Consider the following 24,581-nt stretch of genomic DNA (forward strand, 5'->3'; position numbering starts at 1 on the left):
GGTTGGTCACTGATAAATACTTCTGGCCGTCCATGAACAAGGACGTAAACTCTTGCAAGGTCAACGCGCACGTGCGAAACGAAGTAGGTGTCGACATCATCGGCTCTTTGCGAGACTCGCAGGGATTCAAATATTGTCTCACAATCATCGACAGGTTTACGCCGTGGCCTGAAACAATATCCCTGTCTGTCATTATGGCACAATTATGTGCCGAGCCCCTCTATCGAGAGTGGATTCCGCGCAGTACAGTTGAACGAGATGCGTTCGCGGCCAGCCCCCGAAGATAGTGTACGAAGAGAATCTGCGACTTTCCGCTCACCCTGTGCTGGATATCAGAGCATGGTTAGGCGACTTTGGAATGCTGTGCCTGCTCAGGGACGTGGTTTCGAAGCGTCGACGGATTCCACCTTCCCGACACACGACAACGTAGGTGTGTTCATAGGTCCTCATTTCATGCCTTCGGAATACGGTCCGGAAACCACATGCAAACAGATTCTAGCCTGCCGAATGCCGATGCCTTTTGTCTTCTCTCGACTGATACTTTGTATATTCGCTACGAGTTCTGCCCCAAATACATAAAGCGATATCCCTGATACTGTGTATGCACTTTAAAAATTGGGGGGGGGGGGGCTTTATCCAAATCTTTGTCTCTACCATGAAAGCGGCTATAACTCCGAGCCTTACAAATATCACATACAAAATTAAGACCCTCGAATAAAGCGTTTCTTCCAAATTGTCTCACTTAACTCCATTCTGAAAACCGTTCAAATACAAATTAATCGGAATCTTCAACTCCAACATATGACACTTAATTGTCTTTTCAATTTTCTTACAGAGTTGCAATCCTACTTCAGAAGCTGGACTCGTTTTGCGAGAACAAGTTGACTGCAATGAAAGGAAGTGAACTATTAAAGTTACGTCATTTAGAAATTTTAGGATATAAAGTAGTGCACATAAACTTTAACGACTGGAATTCAATGTACATGAACATGCCTGGGGCTAAAGTAGAGTACTTAAAGAATCTGTTACAAATTCAGTAGAAAACTTGTATTTATTTAGTTGTTTTAAAAGCAATACAAAAAAAATAGAATGTTTAGAATTGTCTTTTGTTTTAGCTTCGATAAGAGAACATAGAAATCTAACAAGTGTGGAAAGGACAAAGAAAAGGCGCGTACGGATAGGGAGATTCACTTAGATAACATCAATGCTCAGTGGACTCCATGCACCACAAGAACGCTTCATCGAACATCCTCTGCCACGGTGACTTTTCAGCCTTGAATCCGTGCGGGACGTATGGCCACTGGAACATATTACTGCAACGTTCAGGATGCGGCATCAGGGCCAAATGCCGTCCATCTGCCGAGCAAAGTCCTGCGATACCATCTACACTTCCATTCGGATTCATTGGATACTTTTCCGTTGGACTACCATCATCGTCCACGTAATACATCGAGATGCAGTTGCTGTTCTTCAGCGTATTTCGAACGTCGTCATTTTTGAACGAGAATCTGCCTTCACCATGAGCCACCCAGCAGCCTATTATCGATCCGGTCATTTTTCTCAACATAATTGATTTACTCTCAGCAATTTTGATGGTGCTCCAACGACATTCAAATCGATCGGATTTATTTTTCAGCAACGCAACATTAGGAACGTCGATGACTCTGTCGTTCGACTCATCTCCAGTGGCTCCGATCCATCCAATCATGCCCATAAGTTGGCAACCGTTGCAAATACCCAACGAGAAGGTATCCTCCCTGTTTTTAAATTGTCGGAATTGTGGGGCCAACGTTTCGCTAAAAATAATATTCGCCGCCCAACCCTTGGCAGAACCCAACGTGTCAGCGTAACTGAAACCTCCTGGAAAGACTAAGCCTCGATAATTATCTAAAACTGTTTTTCCGTGAAGAAGATCCGACATGGAGACATCATGCACTTCGAAATTGGCATTTACGAGTGTAGCAATCATTTCGCGATCACTATTCACGCCTTCTTCACGCAAAACTGCTACTCGAGGTTTGGTTGTGTGTTGTTTGAGGAATATTTCTGCATCGGGGTCAAAAGAGCATTGATACGAAGGTCCTGTTCGATATTCGTAACTTTCGAACTCTTCGGTTGCGCAGTCTGGGTTCGATTGGAGCTTCTCAATTTCAAAGCTAGTTCGCTCCCATTGTTTCAAAAAGCGCTTGGTCGAACCGGAAATCAATTTTTCTGTTCCATTAAGGATTTCCACCTCCGAATTCAAGCCGCTTCCAACCGACTGTCCAATATGGTAAGCTGACACGTTGCAGTTTTTGAACTCTTTAAGAGTGTCAGACAAGGCACTGCTTTCCACCTCTAAAACCCAACCGCACTCTTCGGCGAACAGAATGATCATGTCAATCGCTTTGATTTTCCCACCATCGCATTCGCATTTGTCTTTGATGGTTGACAAGGTCTCAGTTAGATCAATTTTAAGCCCACATAGTCCTGCGATGGCCATTTCCAAAAGGCAGACAATAAGACCTCCATCGCTTATATCATGACCGGCCAGTATTTTACCAGATTTGATAAGTTTTTGTGTTGCAGCAAAAGCTGATTTCAAAACATCTGATTTTGTTAGATTCGGGCAGGTCTGCCCTTGCTGTTTTATAGACTGTGCAAAAGCTGATCCTCCTAGTCGGAAGGCACCTTCAATATTCACCCAAATCAACTCTCCAGTAGTTCCCATAGCTGGGGCTTTCAAATCCGGGGTAACTTTCACACGAACATCAGGACAAGGGGCGTAAGTCGATATTACTAAAGTTCCAGGAGATTTTATTGTTTTATCTTCAACCCGTGCAGCCATTGAAAGCGAATCCTTGCCACCGTCCACAGCAATACTCAACTCAGACATAATTTTACACATTTCCTGGCAAGCATCGTATAATTTTGCACCCTCGCCAGGCAGTTTGGCGGCCCACATCCAATTCCCTGAGCATTTTACATCAGCTAGTTCTGTGATTCCGATGAAAACTAGATTAGAGACGGCTTCGGCGACTGACATTCGCGCTGCAGCCTTAGCACAGATGAGTCCTTTGATCGGCTGCGTTCCGATTGATGTAGCGATGCCTTTGTGATCGAAATGGGATACAGTAGTGGCGGCAAAGTCGGCAAGAGGCGTGTGTAACGGACCAACGCATTGCTGCTGTGCAATAAGCCCAGTCACACAGCGATCTACCTTGTTAGTTAAGAAACGTTTACTTCCGACGGTCATTATGCTCAGGACGCCTTCCAAGAGTTCTTCGTAGCTCATTTTCTTTTCAAGTCCCAAGGGGATGAGATTTGTAGGAATTCGTGTCAACTGATACTCTCTTTTCGGCATATCACCTAGAACATGCTTGAGATGAAGATCAAATGGAACTTTTCCCCATTCGTCGCGTTTTTCACGGTTCGAATACTTTTCGAAATCAGTACTGTTTTCGATTAGGGTCACGTATCCGTTTCCTGTTACTATACCAACGAAGCTAATCGGACAACGTTCACGATCACAAATTTCCTGTAGGAGTTGTCTGTCTTCCGGTCGGCAAAGTATGGCATCGTTTTCTTGGTATTCCGCTCCCCAGAGCTCGAGGGCTGTTATGGTTGGGTCGCCTAGTTGGAATTCTTTTGAGAAGATTACTGCTCCTGCATAGCCCGGTTCGACGAGTTCCTTTAGGACGTTTCCATTGCCTCCGGCTCCCTGTAATAATTAAATATTTTTTCTTAGAATGCATAAAATGATCATCCTTGGAATAAATAAAATGTTCATAATCGGCGTCTGGAAGGGGTTCGTTAGCTAATGTTCAAAGTTTTGAGTGGGAATGAAAGGTTTTTTCCTTTTTTGGGAAAAGGATGTATTGCATTTCCGTATTTATCCGCACAGGCTGCGAATGCTTGCGAAATCATCGACAACGCCCATCGAGTGTGGCGTACACTACACAGGTAGGAAAAGATCCAAACGATTCCCCATTTTATCCCCCATGATACATCGGGCTCAGCGTCAGTGTTGGATTATGTGTAAGTTTCCTTTCCGGCGAGCTTGTGGAAGCTCTTGTTAACAACCCCATCGGCGGGTCGCGGGCCTAGACCGCGCCGTTATCTTTGTTTCTTCTTGCGCAGGGTGAAATGTAAAAGCTGAACAATGATTTGTTGATTTTTGTTTGTGTCCCCGGAGGTTTGTAACTCGTTAGTATATCGAATGAAGACGACGTCCTGAAAAGCAAGGACGTCTTTACACGCGACGAGTACAACGACCCATCCAACAGACCTCCTATGAACCCGTGCACTTGCCGCCTTTCTGGTGGGCTGACCAGAAAGAAATGTCGTTTTAACTCTCGACGAAATACTCTTGAACCTACAAGAGACTGGCAAATATGACTTACTCAAGGCTGAGATTTTAAAGCGTTCAACGGGCTGTGCAGACCAGCAGTTGCACAAATTCTTGAACGACAACAAGCCATATCAGCGCATTAGAATTAAGTTCGATATTCTTCTTCCGGTGATTGTTTGCACCTTGTAGATCCGCAAATCATCCCCACTCGACGAAATGCGCTTACCATGGATTGATAGAGATATTTCGATGAAGAGGTATTTTCGCTCACGACTATCCGTCTACCCTGGTAGTTAACACGCCATCGAGGGTCATGACTGCCACAGCTCAGCACTTTAAGATTGAATTTCTGGCCAAGGGCATGGCAACCCTCACTTGCAAACGGAGAAAATCAACGTAAAAGAAGCTACACATTAAGATCACATAGTCGACCACGCAACAGATCTGCAACTTCCAGCGCAGAGGGCGATAACCACTCGCGAAACCGTAGGCCTTAGCGCTCGTCCCTGGAATCCTACCGGAGAAACAAGTAGCAGACGAGGAGGTCGGTGACTTTCCCGGTTCCTCGCTTCTCTCGAGAGCGGTTGTATAGAAGATGCAACCGCGCCAAGACCTCACGCTCGCTGCAATTAACTTTTCACCGATTGCCACATGCGGTACTCACAGTGCGTAACTCAATCTCGGATTTCCTCTGCCACTACTCGCAGATCTCCGAGGTCAACAGTTGAACGTTGCCACAATTAGCCTCACATCAAAAGGTTTCATAGGTCTGACACCAACCGGCAACGGCTCTCTGTCTCTTCGAGGCCAATCTGAACGCATTCGACAGGAATTCGTCCACACTATGTGACCAGATAACTCGACAACCACTTCACCATCAAATACACACGTCTGTCTTGCCGGTTTTCGAGCGCCTTCGCCTTGTCTACACCTTGACCCAAAGTCGATGCGTTGCGGGCCAGTACATGCGACTAAACACTTGTACAATTTCAGATTGCTGATGACAACATCATCGCTTTTAATTATCATGGACAACATTTTCGACGCCATCACCGGGTTTCTGGGCATTACGCAGCGTCAAATTGCGCATCAACGCTAAAAAATGTTCTTTCGAGAAAGAGCAGGTAATATACTTGGGGTATTCCGCTATACAGACGGCTTCATGCCGCTATGCCGGTGGTTTTAAGCCACAATACACAAAGTCAAGGCGATCGAGAGCGTTCCTTGCCCGCCGAGTCCCATCAAGCTCCATGACTACACGACTGCTCAATTGTTACCATCGATGTATCGAAAACGTAGCCAGAAACCTGGTGAACTGCTCAACGGCCCGAAGAACAAAAAGGTAGAAATCACCTGGACCCAAAAGCAGAAGGTGCCTGCAAAGTTGCCATCTTCGAGGCAGTCACCACTAACTTTCACTGGTCTGATGCCCCATTGCCTGTTCGTATCGAACCTTTACAGTTCGCCATCGGTGCAGGTTTTGAACGGCAGGGCACCCATGGAATGTAGAGCCTGCTAGCGTTCGTCTCCAAGGAGTTTCTGACTCTGAGACGCGCTACAGCTTTTACGCTCGCGAATTCTCGGGCTATCTATGCGGCTGTAAAAAACTTAAGTGAATTTTCAAAGGCAGATCGTTTATGATCCACACCGATCATAAGCTCTTCATCTTCTCAGCATCTCAACCACTGGATAAAGCCTCATTTAGGTAGGCGTGCCAGTCGATAAGGGAGAAGATACGATGATCGATGATGTGCTGTCGTTCCAGAGGTCATCGGCTTAGTGGAAGTCGCGGATCATGAGCTTCAGTACATCGACCGCTCGTAATCCATGGGTGGACTCTGCGACTCATGCGTTTCGACGTTCTTTATAATTTTACACCGGAACGTTAGGGCGACCACTTGCCTTGTCTTCTCGAAGTTCGTCTAGCATGGCATGTTCAGAACTCTTAATCGATGGACATACTCCTACGAACCCGAATAACGGGCTAAGATTTACCGGCATAACTGCGCGGCCTTTGGCACACCGGAGGGGGCGGGGTCATCAAGCTTCATCTCCCCTAAAGCTTCCAGAACCTTGCACTTGTGGATAGATTTACCAAATGGCAAGGAGAAGTATCCCTTTCGTAAGTCACCGTCGCTTGAGCTCTTTTCGATAGGTGGATCCACGCCTTTGACTATTACGACAGATCAGGGCGCTCAGTTTGAATGCGTCCGGTTTTTAAAATTAGTAAATCTCACAGTCGAACGGCATGGTAGAATGTACGCTTACAATAGCTTTTTCATGCGAACCGAGGAGGCCTTGGCCCCACCTGCTATCTCTGCGTGTACTCGGCCTCCTCATCACTTTAAAGACCATCTGCAGGCATCTCAAGCGGAGATACTCTCAGGCAACACTCAGCATTCCCAATGAGTTCCTTTCCATCCAGTCATTCTGGCACCTGTCCCATCTTTGTGGAGAGTTTTTGCAACCTTTGACAAACTACCGAGTCATTCAGACATCTGTCCCATTTTCGTAGAGAGTTTCTGCATCCTTTGACAGACCATTAAGTCGGCACGAGCTTTCAGACACATCCCGGAGTATCCCATCCCCTTTTTGAATTTCTGCGTATGTAGACCCACGTATTTAAGAAGTGTCGATGCCATCAGAAAGCCCTTGTAACTTCTACACTTTGGCCCCTGTCGAATCATTCGATGCAGTGATGATCGTACATTATAGATGTTAACAGCCACCGTCAAAGCTTCTCTCTAGATGCCCTAAACCGAGCATATCTTGAAAACTCAGGCAGCCAGGCACAGCGCGGAATGTCCAACACTTCAATGGCACCCGTCAAGACCTCAGCGTGCCGAGCACCGCTAATATCGAAAGTTGCAATGCTTTCATCAATGGTTAGCGACAACGATTCACCCATTCTTAACCGCAACCGCAATTGTTAAGCAAAGCCCTAGAATGGCCTCTCCTTTTCGAGGATAAGACAATTATAGTTGCATGAAGGAGACAAATTCAAGGATACTGTGGCGCGGCAGGATTCGCAGCATTCGAAATTTATTTCGAATGTTGCGAGTGCGAGCGAATAGATGGCGCGGATCTATCCACTTTGCGTAGCACGCCACGGGAGTGGAAGATCGCAGAAAAGTGTGCCATGAGTTGTTGTCTAAAACGTAGTAGACACACACAAAAAATTAATCTATTGCAATTATTATGATTTTCGTAAATGTCTCTGATTTGTAATATTAAGTTCGAATATATGAATAAATACTGAAGTCTTTTGAATTAAAAATAGGAAAACGGAAGTTGAGTCCGCCGACTAAGATTAGGTCAAATAACATGTATAACTAATTTAATAATAAATGTTAACTTAAATATTATAATAAATATAAGTAATGTTAAATACTTAATTGGTGACCCCGATATTTAAAAAACGACAAATTATCCGCCATCGCCGCCATTGGTGAAGTTCTATAGACGACAAAATTCGTCCGAGCAACACGGCAGAAATAGAACTTCCAAACACCGAGAAATCTATCAAAAACATCAGTAGACCGTACGGCAAGCGATTTTCACGCGTTCACATCTACAGTTGAGTGTGGAGTGCCGTTGTAAACATCACGAAAACGTGTCGCATCTCCACATCCCGAGTCGGAGCAGAGGCAAGAAAAAACGCGAGAAAACCTTCTCTACACAGTGTACTGCGCGACACACGTCGGACCCTCACCAGAAGTAGATTTTCACGCGACTTCCCGTACGCACGCCCTCCTGCACAACACCTTTCACGCACCGGACTAGTCATCATTGTCACAACGATCAACAACAGCAGCAAACGGCTGTCCCCGTCGCCGCCACCGCTGCCGTCCACAGTCGCCGCAACCACCACCGCTGCCATCACAGACGCAGCAGCTGTCACCGGTGCTGCCACAGACGCAGCAGCTGCCACCGCTGTCGCTACAGACGCCATCAACGCAGCCCCAGCCACCATCATTGCCGCAGCCACTTCCGCCGCCGGAATCGTCTCCACCATCGCCGCAGAGGTCGAAGCCGCCGCCGTCACTGCAGCCCTCGCCGTCAAGATCAGCGCAGCTGACCGACACCAGCATCACCGCTATCAGGCAGACACCGAAGACCCCGCCACCATCGCTGCAGCAGAAGCCGCCGCCACCGCCGCCGCCTTCACATCAACGCCGTCTTCACCAAAGAGGCCGCAGCAGCGAAGCATTATTGTAATTTATTATTGTTCAATACATTAAAAGTTTAAAAAAAAATAGTAATAAAAGATTGAAATCGCTGCAAGAGACGGCGAAGAGGTGTTTAGCATCGCGAGTTCTCCATTTTCATTGGTGGTGTTTTTGGTCTGCGCTGGAGAGCGTCCGCTTCGCTCGTCATTTTTTCTCGTTTCGTGCGTGCATTTGTGGGTGCGGCCTGCCGTGTCGGTGTAAAGTTCAACGCGTTTCAGTATAAACTCACCGCGTTTACATCTCAATCTCGTACTTCTCTGTAAGAAAAATGTCTTTTGACAATAAAGACGCGGCAGGCCCATCGGACCCGCAAGTGACCGCCCTCGCCGTACGCGTTCCTCCGTTTTGGCGGCGGAACCCCGAGCTGTGGTTCGTGCATTTGGAAGCACAATTCCAAATGTCCGGCATCACATCGGACGCGACCCGTTTCAACTACGCGGTGGTCGGCCTGGACGAAGAGTCCATACTTCTGGTGTCCGACGTGGTGAAGTCGACATCGTACGTGCAGCTCAAGAGCGAGTTGATCAGGCGCCTGTCGGCAAGCGAGTCGGCAAAATTAGACCACTTGCTGGCGGGTTTAACGTTGGGTGATCGAACTCCCAGCCAATTGCTTCGTGAAATGAGGCAATTGGGTGGGAGCAAGATCGGCGACGACCTGATCAAGTCGCTCTGGCTGCGTCGGCTCCCGGAGGGCACCCAGGCGATCCTCGCTTGCGTCTCCGGTTCCTTGGAGGAACTGGCAGCGACGGCTGACCAGGTCCAGGAGGTGTACGTACGCCCAACCTTGGCGGCCGTTCAACCACCGTCGGATGAGGTGGGTGAATTGAGGCGCGAGATTGCTGCATTAACAGCCAGTATGGCCGAGATGCGGGCGACGTTGGACGCTCAGCGTTCGGGCGCCAGATCGCGAGCACGCTCACGGTCTGCCACCCGAAAAGGGCGATCAGGTAGCAGGTCGTCAAGACAGTCCACGGACCAAGGAATTTGCTGGTACCACCGCAGATTCGGGGATAAAGCGACAAGATGTACGCTACCGTGTAGATTCTCTCCTACCGCAAAAAACTAGGTCCGCGGGGGGTCTTGGCGGCGGCCACCCAGAACGCAGCGCCACGTCGCCTGACTATTTTCGACCCCCTCAGTGGGCGCAGCTACCTCATCGATACTGGTGCGGAGGTTTCGGTTCTTCCCGTACCTCGACAACATCAACTTTTCCCTCAACCGCTCAAACTTGCGGCAGCAAATTCCTCCCGCATAAACACGTACGGGTATAGGCAAGTGGACGTGAGTCTTGGCTTGCGTAGGACGTTTTCGTGGCGTTTCATCCTGGCGGATGTCAGCTTCCCCATACTAGGCGCAGACTTCCTGTGTCACTATGGATTGCTGGTGGACTTGCAAAACAAGTCTCTTATAGATTCCACGACCAAACTTAATTCGTCGGGACATATGGTATCTCACCCAGGCAATAATCTTTCCGTTCTTTTAGAAGACATTACCGACTCTCGTGTTCGGGCACTTCTCCAAAAGTTCAGCCAGATTACTACCAACTGTAGTCTCTCCAAACCAGTGAAGCACAATGTGCAGCACCACATTATCACTACTGGTTCCCCGATCTTCTCGAAGGTGCGTCCTCTACCATCTCAGAAACTGGCAATAGCACGGAAAGAGTTTGAACAACTCGTTCAACAGGGTATCTGCAGGCCCTCAAACAGCTGTTGGTCTTCCCCACTGCATATGGTCCCTAAGCCAAACGGCGAATGGCGCCCATGTGGGGATTACAGAAGGCTAAATGCACAGACTGTTCCTGACCGATATCCAATTCCACTCATCCACGACTTTGCGCATCACCTCGCGAATTGCCGCATCTTTTCGACCTTGGACTTAACCAAGGCTTATCACCAAATCCCAGTAGCTCCTGAAGACATTCCAAAGACGGCAATATGCACACCCTTTGGACTCTTCGAGTTCACCCGGATGACTTTCGGATTGTGCAATGCGGCGCAAACCTTTCAAAGGTTCATTCACTCAGTCCTGCGAAACCTCGAATTCTGTTTCGTATATTTGGATGATGTTTTGGTCGCTTCTTCCACTGAATCTGAGCACTTAGCCCATCTCGAGTGCATTTTTCAACGTCTCCTTGAGGCCGGTTTAGTCCTAAACGTTGAGAAATGCAAATTCCTTCAACAACAGGTGAGATTCCTCGGCCATTTCATTTCCCCTGAAGGAATACAGCCCGACCCAGACAAGGTGCAAGCGATAACAAGCTTCCCGCGTCCAAAGACAGTGAGGGAGTTGAGGAGGTTCTTGGGCATGCTAAACTTCTACCGTCGTTTCCTGCCCAAGGCCGCCCATCTCCAGTCCATTTTGAACGCGTACTTGTCTGGCCCCAAAACTAAGGACACACGAGAGATCGTGTGGTCTGAAGAGGCTATCTGCGCGTTTGACAAATCCCGTCAACAACTGGCCGACGCTACACTCTTGGCATTCCCTCTGCAAGATGCCCCCCTAGCCGTTTTTGTTGATGCCTCTGACATCGCAGTAGGTGCTGCCCTTCACCAAAAGGTGGACCAAGTTTGGCAGCCGTTGAGCTTCTTCTCGAAGCAGTTGAATCCCGCTCAACGGAACTACAGCACCTACGATCGCGAACTGCTCGCCGCATACCTGTCCATCAAATACTTCCGTTTCTCCCTAGAAGGACGGCCGTTCACAGTGTTCACGGACCATAAGCCTCTCACGTTCGCTTTGAAACAGAAGCCCGACAAAGCGTCCCCTCGTCAGCTTCGACACCTGAGCTTCATAAGCCAGTTCACGTCAGACATCCAGCACGTGTCCGGGAAGGACAACATTGTTGCTGACGCTTTGTCTCGTGTCTCCGAAGTAAACATCCCCGCCTCACTCGATTTCTCGGCTATTGCCAAGGCGCAAGTGGATGACGCAGCACTTCAGAGCCTCATGTCCAACCCCAAATACAAATTTCGGGAGTTGCCCATCTTCGGCTCAAACCTCTCGCTCTGCTGCGAAGACTCGGAAAAGGGACCTCGGCCATACATTCCGGCCACATTTCGCAAGGAAGTGTTCCACGCAGTTCACGACTTGGCGCACCCCGGCATCAGGACAACAAACCGGTTAGTCACCGGAAAATACTTCTGGCCCTCCATGAACAAGGATATCAATTCCTGGGCCAGAGAGTGCATCGCATGCCAAAAGTGTAAAGTCTCCAGGCATGTAAGGAAAGAAGTAGGCTCATTCCCCCGCACTACCAAGCGTTTCCACACCATACACCTCGACATAATAGGGCCTTTGCGAGACTCGCACGGTTACAAGTATTGCCTCACAATCATCGACAGGTTCACGCGGTGGCCTGAGGCAATACCTCTGAAAGACATTACGGCGCAATCATGTGCTGAAGCCCTCTGTCGAGAGTGGATACCTCGCTTTGGCGTCCCTGCAGTGATCATCACTGACCAGGGAATGCAATTTGAGTCCACCCTTTTCTCCGAGTTAGGCAAACTCCTTGGTTTTAAACGCCAGCGGACTACTGCATACCACCCGCAATCCAATGGAATGCTAGAACGTTGGCACCGGACGCTGAAAGCCGCCATTATGGCACGCGACGACTCGTCCTGGACTCAAGTCTTGCCTCTCGTCCTACTCGGCCTTCGAACAACCCGCCGAGAGGAATTTGCGGCCAGCCCCGCGGAGCTGGTTTACGGGGAGAACCCAAGACTCCCAAGCGATCCGGTCTTCGACAAGAGATCGGGTCTCACGGAGTCGGGGTTGGTGCGTCTGCTGAGGGACAATCTCCGACGCATCAAGGCGCCACCACCCACTCGACACTCGTCCATACCTGCCAGTTCGCCCAAGGAGCTGGACACTTGCACGCACGTGCTGATCAGGACGGATGCCGTCCGGAAGCCGCTGCAGCCTCCATATGAGGGCCCGTACCGCGTTCTCGAGCGGGGAGAACATTTCTTCCAGCTCGAGATCGGTGGTCACAAAAAGGCGGTCTCTTTGTCCAGGCTGAAACCCGCGTGCGCCCCGAAGCAACGTCGTGTCCGCTTTGTGGATTAACGGCGAACGAAGTTCGGGGATCAGTCGCCGAAACCCCTAGGTTTCATCTGGGGGCGGAGTGATGTGGCGCGGCAGGATTCGCAGCATTCGAAATTTATTTCGAATGTTGCGAGTGCGAGCGAATAGATGGCGCGGATCTATCCACTTTGCGTAGCACGCCACGGGAGTGGAAGATCGCAGAAAAGTGTGCCATGAGTTGTTGTCTAAAACGTAGTAGACACACACAAAAAATTAATCTATTGCAATTATTATGATTTTCGTAAATGTCTCTGATTTGTAATATTAAGTTCGAATATATGAATAAATACTGAAGTCTTTTGAATTAAAAATAGGAAAACGGAAGTTGAGTCCGCCGACTAAGATTAGGTCAAATAACATGTATAACTAATTTAATAATAAATGTTAACTTAAATATTATAATAAATATAAGTAATGTTAAATACTTAAATACCTCGAACGAGGAAGTTGAAAAGTATACACTAGAGGGGGAAAAGGAATGGGAAACACTGCAGGGACTATTAGAGAAGTAGGAGGCAAATCATATAATCCGTGTCAGGGGACTGTTAAGTGAAGTGAGTTTAGACAAAAATATCGGCTGATTAATGGAGCCAAAGGCTGAAAATACAGACATTTGGCTACGACGTTAACGAAACTTAGTAGGTTGGTACCAGTGGACCGCCGATTCACAAAGCTATGTTGCTCCTTTGCTATAAGAAGGCCAAAGGGGACGGTCAACCAGTCGTTGACATACCTCCCAACGATTTTGGACCGGGGGGAGAGATGAGAAATAGGATGGCAATTCTTGGCGAGTCTCTGTTCGTAAATTTTATTTATGGGAAAGCGCCTTGCCACAGACCAGGAAAATGAGAAGTTTTGTTAAAAATTATGCAGATTGATTGATTTTTAGTAAAAAGAGGTTAAGAAGGATTATGGAGGAATATTGCGGAAGATGCGGACAGGCTGCATAGCCAGGGGAGAAAACGAGGACAGGCGTTATACGCCGAGGAAGAGTAATTACAAAGTAAGTAAAATTACGCTGGCCAGATACTCTTTTTTGGGTCTAACTATCGGCGACTTTACTGAAGTTTGTAGAGCTTTAAAGTAATTGTAGTTAGTATGGCTTCCGGGTAATTTTTATTTTTTCAGTTTCAGCCGCAGTTGAAAAGGGAAGAACCCAAAGAAGAAAGTTAGATAGAATGGTGTAAAAGAAGTCGAGGGGTCACAGGGCAGATGGATTGAAAGGCAACAGTTTCATTCTTAGACGTCTCATATTCTGATAGAAAAGTGTTAAGCAATTAAACGCTTCATTTGTGTGGTTCGGCATCAGTGAGGAAGGCGGGTAGCACGGAAAGACCCTCGTAGTTTATTCTTCTGCAAAGGTTTGAAGGAAATACTGCTGTGAAATTGCAGATTGGGTGATAGCCTCGCAGTCGTAGAAATAATCTCGAAGGGAGTTTACGTCAGGTTCACAGGTGAAAAAAGTGATGGAAATGACCAGGTTTTGCTCCTCCTAGGGTATTCGAGGAGGTCGTTAGAAGAGGTAGAATAAGCCAAACTGATTATGTAGAGTTGCTTCGCTGGCCACTTACAGCAGCATTGGAGGGGAAACTCGTTCGACTTGGTTCACCGTCAACAGGGTCACCTGTGGTGTGCGTGCGTGGCGCTATTGCCCTCAGATGAAGGTAGCAGCCTCGAATAACATTGATATGGTACCAGTATTAACACCAACTTTTGCTGAGACGCCATACCTAGCGAAAGAAAATATGAACTATCTGAGCCGTAGAATTTGAGGGCAAATATAAGGTTTACGAATTAATAAATAAGGATTTTTCTGCAACCTACGGCGATGTTGTTCCAACGTTGGAGATGTGTGTGCTGGTTTTGACGCTTCTGAAGTGAGTTCAATTTATAGGACAAAGGACATCCAGGCCAACTAGAAAAGTTGGAAGACACCGCTTTGCACACATAATTAGACGGGGAATCTCCGCAAAGGCAACGACTGACGAATAAGCTCGCCAACGGTTAATAAGTATGCTTACGTGCTATGGGGAAGATCCAGGAGGCTTCAAATCAAGGAAGGGCAGAGATGAAAAACGGTGAGTTTCTCCTTCACCGCCAACAACCGGCCAGGTGACGATACTGTGCGTTTGGTCGGACCAGGAGTAATGTGCCAGGAGCTGCTGAAATCCGGTCAGAGAGTCATAGCAGCGCAATTCGTCAGCTTGAACCTTGCGATTGTTGAAAAAAAAACTTGAAACTCATTTTAGAGCAGGACGACGGCCCAGCCTACTCAATGACTTTTATGCAAAACAACATTCCCGTTCTTGTCGGAAACTTTTACTCCCTGGATCTTCCCCGCTCCGACTTTCGCATGAACATTGACAGCGGCACTTCACCACGTACCAGGAAGTCGAACAATATGTTCAATGTGCGAATCGCATTCAAGCAACAACAATAACAAAGAGACAATGTGGATGTCCTACATTCCGCAAAGGAGAAGGAATAAGAAAGCTTGGACGACGAATCGTAATAAAGTTGCTGCTGTTTGTTGATGGTAACTTATAGCGAAGGAAAGCGCGAGTCCTTGTGGGCGCTGACGAGGGGATACACGAAATGTAGGGTAGGTTGGTATCGGTGGCCGTACCGGAGAGGCCAATTACCGCTGTGGTGTATCGTTTCGATTCCATAAACTCCTAAGGCCGTGGCTGCTGTAGGAAGGGCAAAGAGAAGCAGAATCTAGAAAGTTCAGAACCATTCTGTAACACTTACCAAGGATAGCAGCTCCCCCACCCTGCAACTACAACAACTACTGGGGTCCCCAAAGAATTGGTTACCTAGTGTCCACAGCCTAGCTGCTCTTCTCTCCGCAGCTTCGGCAATGCGAGTTGTAGAGTATGACCTCGTACCCCGTGCAGATCGCTGTAATATTGTACCTATTTGCACGTGTCGAGCCCAAAAGCTTTTGGGGCCGAAATATTATTTGATTTGGTGCAGGTTATTAGCCTTCGCTGTCAAAGTCGGCGGCCGCTAAGCAGTGCGAGTAGGTTCTACTTCTGACAGTCGCCAGTGAGACGGAGGCTGGCCCACTGAGGGACTGCCAAGAGCAGAGTTTCGCCTGGCCAGTTCGTTAGCCCGTTCATTCCCCTCTATGTTCATATTACCAGGAACCCAGAAGAAAGTAACTTAAGCGCGACGGCCAGGTAGTTAAGTACGATTCCTGTACACCTCACCACTTTAAAGGCAGCTTGGCTGTCGGTCAGGATGCCTACGTTATGCTTGGGGTTCAGATCATGCTCCAACCATCGACAAGTTTGCAATATTGCCAGTACTCCCACCTGGAATACATTGGCTAGCCGGTACGACTCGGCTACGGTGGAGAATATTTTGTTGAAACCTTGTAACGCGTCACCAGTCTGTCGCTGGGCCCTGACTGGAAAGTCCACAGCGAAATTCCTCGTGAAGTTCGGCTTGATGTAGTACGTTGGGATTGTGCAGATTTCCCAATGTATTTCATCTAGGTTGTCAGTATGGTCGTAGGGCTTCGCTGTTTAATATCCGGGCTCACGTAATCTGACAGCACTGCTCGTTACAGAGCATTTAATGTGAAGGATCGTGGGCAACAGGGGCACGAGTGCATTAATTGCATCATAGATGAGGCATTGGAAAAGAAGAGAATTTTTAGCCAAAAAAGAAATAAATGATCCAGTTTCAAATGTATAGTGAACAACAACGGGCTCTAGTTGGTACCATTCCCATATTAAACACATGACACATAAAACTCAAATCTTCATATCTACCTGATCATGTATTGCCAAAATCGGATTTTTGCTGCCTAACTCGATACAAGCACGAATAACTCGATTCAATTTGTTTTCCATCTCGGCGTCACCTCTCTGCACAGCATTAAAGTCCAATTCCGAGTTGTTATCACCTTGAACCTCTACTGAACTCGCAGCACCGCCTCCCACGCCGATCCGATAAACTGGCCCGCCAATTTTCGCAAGGAGATTGCCTAATCAAAACCAATAAAAACAAGCAAAATTCAACGTCCCTTGAGTACAAATTAATAAAATTATCACCTTTCTCTGGATCCATCTTTTTCCTGAAATTCACATCCATCGTTCCAAGTCCTCCGCTGAACATGATCGGCTTAACGTACTCTTCACGCTCATCAGATCCATTTTTTTGACCATATGAGATCGCAAATCCTGTTATGACGGGCTCACCGAATTTATTACCATAGTCAGATGCTCCGTTGCTAGCTTCGATTATCACTTTTAAGGGGTTGGCAAACGAGGGAGGGTATTTGAAATTTGCATCTTCATATGATAGATTGTAGCCTGGCGTTAAAAAAAAAGAAGATATTTTTATCAGCGAATCATAAGGATACCTCAAGGAAGATTGTCTTACCTGGAATATGCAAATTGCCAACACAATACCCAGCCGTCCCGGCTATAGTCAAACCACCCCGTCCAATTCCCTGAACATCTCGAATTCTCCCACCAGTTCCTGTGGTCGCGCCACTAAATGGAGCCACGGCGGTAGGCATGTTGTGTGTTTCCGCGGTGAAAATCAAATCAGATTCTGTTTCGACAACTTCAACCAGTCCCGGTCCCGTGCAATTCGTAGCTCTCAACGTCTTGTATTTATGACCAAGTATGGCACTGCTATTATCACTAAATTTTATTGTATTATTTGGATTTGTTGTCCTCTGTGTGTCGATGATCATGTCTATGAGACTTTGTCGCCTAGCAACTCCGTCGATAATCATTTTTCCTTTGAAGAACCAATGGCGGGAGTGCTCACTGTTACTCTGGGCACAGTCGAAGAGTTCTACTGTGGTCGGGTCTCGTTTAAGGACGTTTTGGAAGAGGTTTGTGTAGAAATTTAAATCCCATTCCCCAAAAGCAAGTCCTGAATCAAAAACATATATAATTCCGATTTCTCAAAAATGCATGGCGAATTCCTTACCTAATTCTTGATTCACAGCCTCCAATGCTTTCCGACCTTGCTCCATGACTGGAACGAAATGCCACTTCTCCGCCGCTTTCGGGAGCCTTTCATCAAAACTATTCACAGGAAGATTGTCCTTTGTGTATCGGCATTCGGTCATTTTGTCACCCAGAACATCTACAATTGCATCGAAACTGGCTGGTACTTCCGAGAAGGTGATGTAATACTTCGTGGACACTTCCACTCTCCTCACTTCCTTGAGCAAAATATTTTGGCAGATGTTAACGCAATTGGTTGAGAATGGGGTGGAGAAGTTGAAACGTGGACCGATCTCGATTACTTTGGAATGCTCGTTTTCAGACGGAAGGGATGATGTGATCTTCAGATTATCTGCTTGTTGGATGTTTTTCAAGAGCCAACGAAGGATTTTTTCCATTCGCTCGTTCAGTTTGGAATCGTCTTGTAGCTCGATGTGGTAGCATCGTTCGGTGCGAAGGGATTTCGCTTCATGATTGACCTGAATGCAATGAAAATAGGTTTAGGTCCTTCTTGGGATCAATTTTGTTGATTGATATTTAAAAAGTAGTTTACCAATTCTAATGAGCCAGAGGAGCTGGAAGCGAGAAAGGGAGGAGAAGGCATAATCGTTACATACAATAATCAGTTAGTTTCTTAGGGATTTAGGAGTGTTAAGTCCGCATCCACTTGATGTCGGATCGGATCAAAGGGAAATCAGCTTACTCCCACCCTTTTTGGTCTACGGACTCCTCTTTTTGGGCTTACCACTCAAGGTTCAAAAATTAAAAAAAGGATAAACACGTTTTACGGTTTTGTACCAGGGCAGAGGCAACTTTTCAGACGCTGTCTCACTTCTGCTCTGGGAGCAGCGCGGATTTACGTTCGATATAATTCGCACCAATGTTGTGTTTTGCAAATTATAAAAAGGAGCGTTTAACACCGCTTCGGCCACACTGCTATAAAGGCAGACCTTAAGCATCGTCTGATGAGTTGCCTCTGGCCTGGTACGAAACCGTAAGCCGTCTTCATTCTCTTTTAGTTATATAGTTTCTGCTATTGTACCAACTAAATGTTTCAAAAGTGTAAACTGATATCTTGACAAAATGAGGCAAGTACTAGTCGCAGGTAAGACAATAGTTGGATGAGTAGCGTAATACGATGATATTCACATCCGTATGGTCATGTAATTCGCGCTAAACAGAAGTCACTAAAATTAGCACTGGATATCAAAGTTGATGGGAAACGGCCAACCGGAACAACGAATTAATAGACTCCACCCGGAGGTTATACATATATACGTTTTACATTCATCTCTTGGTGGAGTCGAGTGCATCAAACACACCTACGCGCCATCGTTCGCGGTTCATTGAAATGCGCTTCAGCTCTCTTTAACACTTCCCGAGATGCCTGCACTCCTCCTCTACTGTTCTGCGCCAAGTACTCTTATAGCGAGCCACTAGTCGGCCAGTTTGGGAGAGTGTATCCCACTGGATGGCGTAACCAGCGATGTGTGGCCTTCCCTCAATGTGTGACCAATCCGCATGTCGATCACATCGCTCACGGGCGACAGGCCCGTGTGCCGACCAAGATCTTTGTTTGAAATAATATAAGATACGTCGTAAACTGGTGTTCCCGCAGTCTTGGAGTTTTTGAGTGATAGGGCGGATTACTTTTCACGTGCTAGTCCCATATAGCAACACAGAAAGAACACTAGCACAGAACAGTCTCAATTTGATCTTGGTGTTGAGATAACTGCATTTCCAGATTTTGGACAAGGCAGCGAAAACGGATCTAGCACCATCGTCAGAAATCACACTTCCAAGATAAAAAAGATAATTTCCGTTCACAAGAGGCGAGATTTCACCGCCTTTTCAGCTGTTCGTCATTGTAGATGAGGAGTCGACCGTTAACGTCCCTCACAGGACCATCGAAAAATTTGCAACCACATGTAAGTTCTTTTGCAATGCGCTATATACGTCTAAAATCATTACGTTTTGTGGCAGCTTCAGCTTCTTTGACCAGCGCACTAACAAATTCCTTTTTGTCACGGTGCACACTACGTTGTACTTCCCGGGATTTCGCACTCGAGTATGTTACACTCGAAACGGTCAATAGGGCCGCCAATTCCTTCCGTTCATCGATCAGCTTCCACGATTGCGCAATCAGAGATCTTGTAATGCCCCTTTTGGACGTGGCTGACGACTAGTGAATAATAATAATAATCGTTGGCGCAACAATCCATGTTGGATCAGGGCCTTGAAGTGTGTTAGAGCACTTCATTCAAGACCGTAACGGTACACTAGGAGGCAGTGTGGTCAGCATTGCACTCGCCCGAGATTATTACCCTGATTTGACTCAGGTACTCATTCACAGCTGAGTCGACTGGTATCCGACGTCAAATCACGATACAAATTCCACTGCCACCAGCGAGATTTGAACCGCGACCTTCCGTACGACAGCCTTGCGCTCTAACCACTCAGCTATCCGGACACACTAGTGAAGCTCCCAAGAAAAAAGGAGTTCTAATGAGGTTCTCAAGTGGATAACTTAGGGTAGCTGGATCTTACAAGTGGTCGATGTTGAATTTGGGGGCTTATGACTCTTCAACCCTGCGAAAAGTTGCAAAGTGATCAATCTGATTGCTCGTACGGTGTCGGACAGTTGAAACTAAACTGACATTATAGTAAGCTTTGTGCTCCAATAATATGCCATCAATAGCGAGGCGACGAAGCTTCAGAAATCCACAAACTTCCATCCACTATCTTTACGGCCGCCAAGACCGTGTTTCTTTATTACATGTCCGAGCAAGGTGTTGTCAGAGCCCACCTTGGAATTCAGATCACCCATCACAATCACAATATCATCTTTAGGAAACCTTACGTGAACCGCATGCTCATAGAATGCATCCTCTCCCCACTATATCGGAGATACCCGTTCCGTCCTTCAATCAAAATCCAGCCAGAAACGGACTAAACAGGTCAAGAGAGCGTGCCTTGCAGTAGTCGATTTCGCCTCTGCTTCCACTTGGCTTTTCACCGACCTGCACCACGGACGTCTCTTGGACGGGCTTACCAGTTTCCTCGCCACCTGTATCATCGGTCTGCTTCCGATCCATCACCAGATTGTTATTACAGGACCACCGGCACTTTCGCGACTGCGTCGCCTCGCTGGAGAACGCCTTAAAGCCGCGAAGAAGGAATTCGACCTCCTTCTTGAGCGCGGCGTCATCCGACCATCGTCAATCCCGTGGACTAGCCCCCTTCACCTAGAACCTAAGGGCTCCGGTAAGTGGCAGGTTACAGGTGACTACTGCCAGCTTAACGCGCATACTCGCCGGGTCGTTACCCACTGCACATCATCGAAGACCTCCTGCAAGACGTCAATGATTCGGTTTTCATGAAGAGAAAGCATCAGATCCCGATGGCCTGGACGACATCTGCAAAACCGCGGTAACTACGCCCTTCGGCTTTTTGAGTTCCTTGGCCTGTCGTTGGGTCTGAAGAACGCCACGCAGATTATGCAGCGCACCATAAACCACTTCCTCAGGAATCTCTTTTTCGTTCGGGCCTACCAGGACGATATCTCAGTCTTTTCCGACAATCATGAACAAAATGAACGTCACCTGGGCCAGCTGTTCGAAACGCTACGCCAAAACCCCGGATTAACTGGGGTAAGTGCCAATTCGAGAGATTGTCTTCGCCGGATTTTCAGTCAACAGTGAAAGCTTCCGCCCATCACCACCGAAGACGCGTGCTATCATTGATTTTCCGAAACCGATTGACTCATCGCAGCTTAGGCGCATCCTCGATATGATCAATTATTACCGACATCACATCTCACATGCCGCCCAGTGCGATGCACCTCCCTCTGATCTGTTAGAAGAGTGTAAAACCAAACGGTCCAAGGTAAACTGGACACCGAACGCCGCTTTTTAACGCTGCAAAAGAGACATAGCATCCGCAGCAATCACGGCCTTTCTCGAGTCTTCCCAACCGTTGGCTATCGGGACCCATGCCTCGAACACAGTCCTCAGCACGGCACTCTATCAGCAGCGCCCTAACGGCATCTGGGTCCCCATGGGTTTCTTTTTGAGGAAATTATCGCGCACGAAGCAGCGATACTTAACGTACGATCGCGAACTTTTGACAGTCTTCACGGTCATTAAGTACTTCCAGCGTATCGAAGGGCGGAATTTCGTCAGTCACAACGATCACTGTCCCCTCACCTTCGCACCAACGCAACCCTTTGATAAGGCTCCGCCCAGGCAGCGTAGGCAAGTGGATTTATCGCTTTTTATACACGCCAGGCGCGGACATTCTCTCACGGGTTGAGACGGTCTCTATGCCACAGCGATATCTGCGAAGAATGTCAGCGAGGTCCAGGCCAAGGATATTCAGCTTTCTCACTTCCTGGCCAGTTTTGGTTTGAAAATGCATCGCCTCAGTCTCGTCGGCCACGAGGCTTACCATGTGGAGTTCATTGGGAACATCAAGCCGCCTTCCCTAACAGCTCTCCCACCCGAGCGGCCACCGCCAAGAGCGCAGCGCTTAAGTTCTTCTAGCCCAGTTTGCGCAAGTACGTCTTTCCCTGGGCTAAACAATGCGTTCCGTGTCTGTTCTCGAAGATTTATCGCCACAACCGCGTCGAACTGGGCAATTTTCGATTTCCGGAGCGGGCTTTGACTATATCCATCTAAATTTGGTTAAGATGTCATTTTGTGAGGGCTATGAAAAACTGCCTCACGATCATCAACCGCCACACTCGTTGGTCTCAACTGGTTATCGTACGAGACGTAAAGGCCTCCACGGTCGCCAGAACCTTATTCGACCACTGCATTTCCATCTTTGGTACATCACTGGAGATCACAGTGGATCAAGGACGCCAATTCAAGGTGGAGCTGATGTCTCACCTTCGGTCGCATTATAGGTGCATGTGCATATAATGCCATACTATCCGCAGGCAAACGGCATGGTCGAGCGGATGCACAGAACACTCAAGGCTGCCCTGAAGTGCACACTAGAGACGCCCTGATTTCGCGCACTTCCGGCTGTCCTTCTGGATCTCCACACCACCTTTAAGGAGGACTTGCAAGCATCACCGGCCGAGATGGTGTTCGGCACATCGCTGCGCCGTAGAGTTCCATTGAGCCTACTCCACACGACTTCACAGACTCTTCAACGACCCTCCGTTCAGTACCCCCGGTTAGACCCGCATCACATCATCTCTTCGTGTTCAAGGACTTGGCCACCTGCGAATACGTCTGCTGCCGCATCGATGCTGTTAAGAAACCGCTGGAGTAGTCTTATACAGGACTGCAGTGGGTGATCCAAAGATTCAATGACCGACCCTTCCTTGTGAATGTTAACGATGTCGAGAACACACTCTCGACAGACCACCTGAAGCCAGCGTTCATGGAACAGATAGACCATACACCAGCCTCTTTGACATCATCGCCCCCGTCTGCTTCGCCACTTGGGGCGCCCAGTTACGAGCCTGTTTCTCCATGCTCATCCTCGGGTCAGGCGCCTCCTGGGACGCAAGAACTATCCACGACGCCGAACCAGAAACTTTCGACGGCCATGGAATCTTCTGCATCGGCGGGTTCGTCTCGATCTATTCCACCAGCCCAACCGTCGTCACTTCGACAGCACCGTCAGCCTTTCGTCACGACTGAGAAGGTCACTTTTTCACTCTCTTTGCTCAACGCGAAGGTCATTGGAGAGGGAGTGACTGTGGCGCGTTGACTGCTTCCGGCGTCCGCGTGGCGCTCTCGGCGCAAGCAAGTGTTGGTCCCGCGCGAGCTTCTCCTCCTGAGTCGATCTCTCTCTTGGGTCATGCCCGTCAACGCAGTCACACGTGTGGAATTATTTGTTTTATTTGCAATAAAGATCTTGGTCTAATTTGGATCCTGGGTTTTTCTCATTCGGTCCTCCTTTCTCGTGGCACGTAGCTTTGTGCGATGATCCTGACCTTAATCTTCAACCAATTAATATCAATCTGCAAAGTTGTATCGTTGTGAACTCTCTTTTTTAGGACTTGCCTCCATTCGAACGTTTCTCCTTAGTTTGCCGGTCAGAGAGTCAATTCCTTTATCAGTTTCCTGGACCTTCTCGTTTCTGGGGTGTATTCCTATGTCTTTATGGTAAACGTTAGATGCTCATGCGCCCTCCGAAAGTCATAATTTAACCAGCTCCCGGTCGAATATGTTTTAAATGTGGACAAGATCTTCTGACGTAGTTGAATGGACCAACAGTGACTTACCTTCTTGATGTTCTGCAGGATGCAATCCGTTTTCCGCTCGTCGAAGGCGTCCAGAGCGTAGAATCTGACGATAGTCATCTTGGTTGGCTTCCAAATTTCCAGGGGACTGCAGACTATCTATTTCTCTTCCCACGTGCAACAACAATCACGTAACAGACAAATCACGTCTCGTGCGAATTACTTTCTTCTCAAAACGACGACTTTACTTCCCAGTCAACACTTGCAAGGCTGACGAAGTTCCGCGGTTCACTTGCAAAATGAAAATGTAGTTCGAAAACAAGAGCAGCTCCTCAGCCCACTCGCGCGCGGGGAGGCCCTTCTCGGTGCCTGGTTTCGGGGTCACCGCGGAAAACGTAGAAAAACAAAATGCTCCGTAGGCGCTGCGGGAGATGACGAGCCTTATCTGCGCTGCAGCATATTTTGCAATTGACCGTGTGACCCTGCACTTGTTGTTTTCGCTCTATCGCGGCCTGCACTAAACTGAAAATAAGCGAGAATAATATTTGCCGCTTTGGGGCTCAGTGGAAAGTGGTGAGGTACCTTGTGAAGCTGGAGACGGTTCTGGGTCTTGGGGGAGACGATTATGCAAATCGGGCGCTTATCGCAAAATTGGAGCTTCCGCGATTAAGTTCACGTGGAGCCGGCGTTTGTGGGCCCCAATTAGCTGTCAAGTAACGTCCCAGCAGTCCGGTATCAACAAACGGGCACCAGAGCGGGATAGT

General features: G+C 47.8%; 2 protein-coding genes across 3 annotated transcripts in view; one reads left to right on the forward strand and one right to left on the reverse strand.

Annotated features, from left to right (window-relative positions):
* LOC119652634 (FAST kinase domain-containing protein 1, mitochondrial) overlaps positions 1-1,183 on the forward strand; it is a 21,952-nt gene extending 20,769 nt beyond the window's left edge. For both annotated transcript variants that reach the window (XM_038056882.1, XM_038056883.1), the window contains exon 10: positions 836-1,183. In XM_038056882.1, coding sequence (XP_037912810.1) covers positions 836-1,040 — 205 coding nt within the window. In that variant the 3' untranslated portion in view covers positions 1,041-1,183. The remainder of the gene's footprint in view (positions 1-835) is intronic.
* LOC119652633 (phosphoribosylformylglycinamidine synthase) lies at positions 1,033-24,567 on the reverse strand. Its single transcript, XM_038056881.1, has 7 exons — positions 24,400-24,567; positions 23,860-24,339; positions 17,599-18,097; positions 17,038-17,541; positions 16,707-16,967; positions 16,425-16,639; positions 1,033-3,700 (listed from the first exon to the last, which is right to left on the reverse strand). The coding sequence occupies exons 2-7, from the start codon at positions 23,935-23,937 to the stop codon at positions 1,202-1,204; spliced, it is 4,056 nt and encodes a 1,351-aa protein (XP_037912809.1). The 5' UTR covers positions 23,938-24,339; positions 24,400-24,567; the 3' UTR covers positions 1,033-1,201.
* Between the last annotated feature and the right edge of the window lie 14 nt (positions 24,568-24,581).

The sequence above is a fragment of the Hermetia illucens genome, chromosome 3 (assembly GCF_905115235.1).
Source record: "Hermetia illucens chromosome 3, iHerIll2.2.curated.20191125, whole genome shotgun sequence".
NCBI lineage: Eukaryota > Metazoa > Arthropoda > Insecta > Diptera > Stratiomyidae > Hermetia > Hermetia illucens.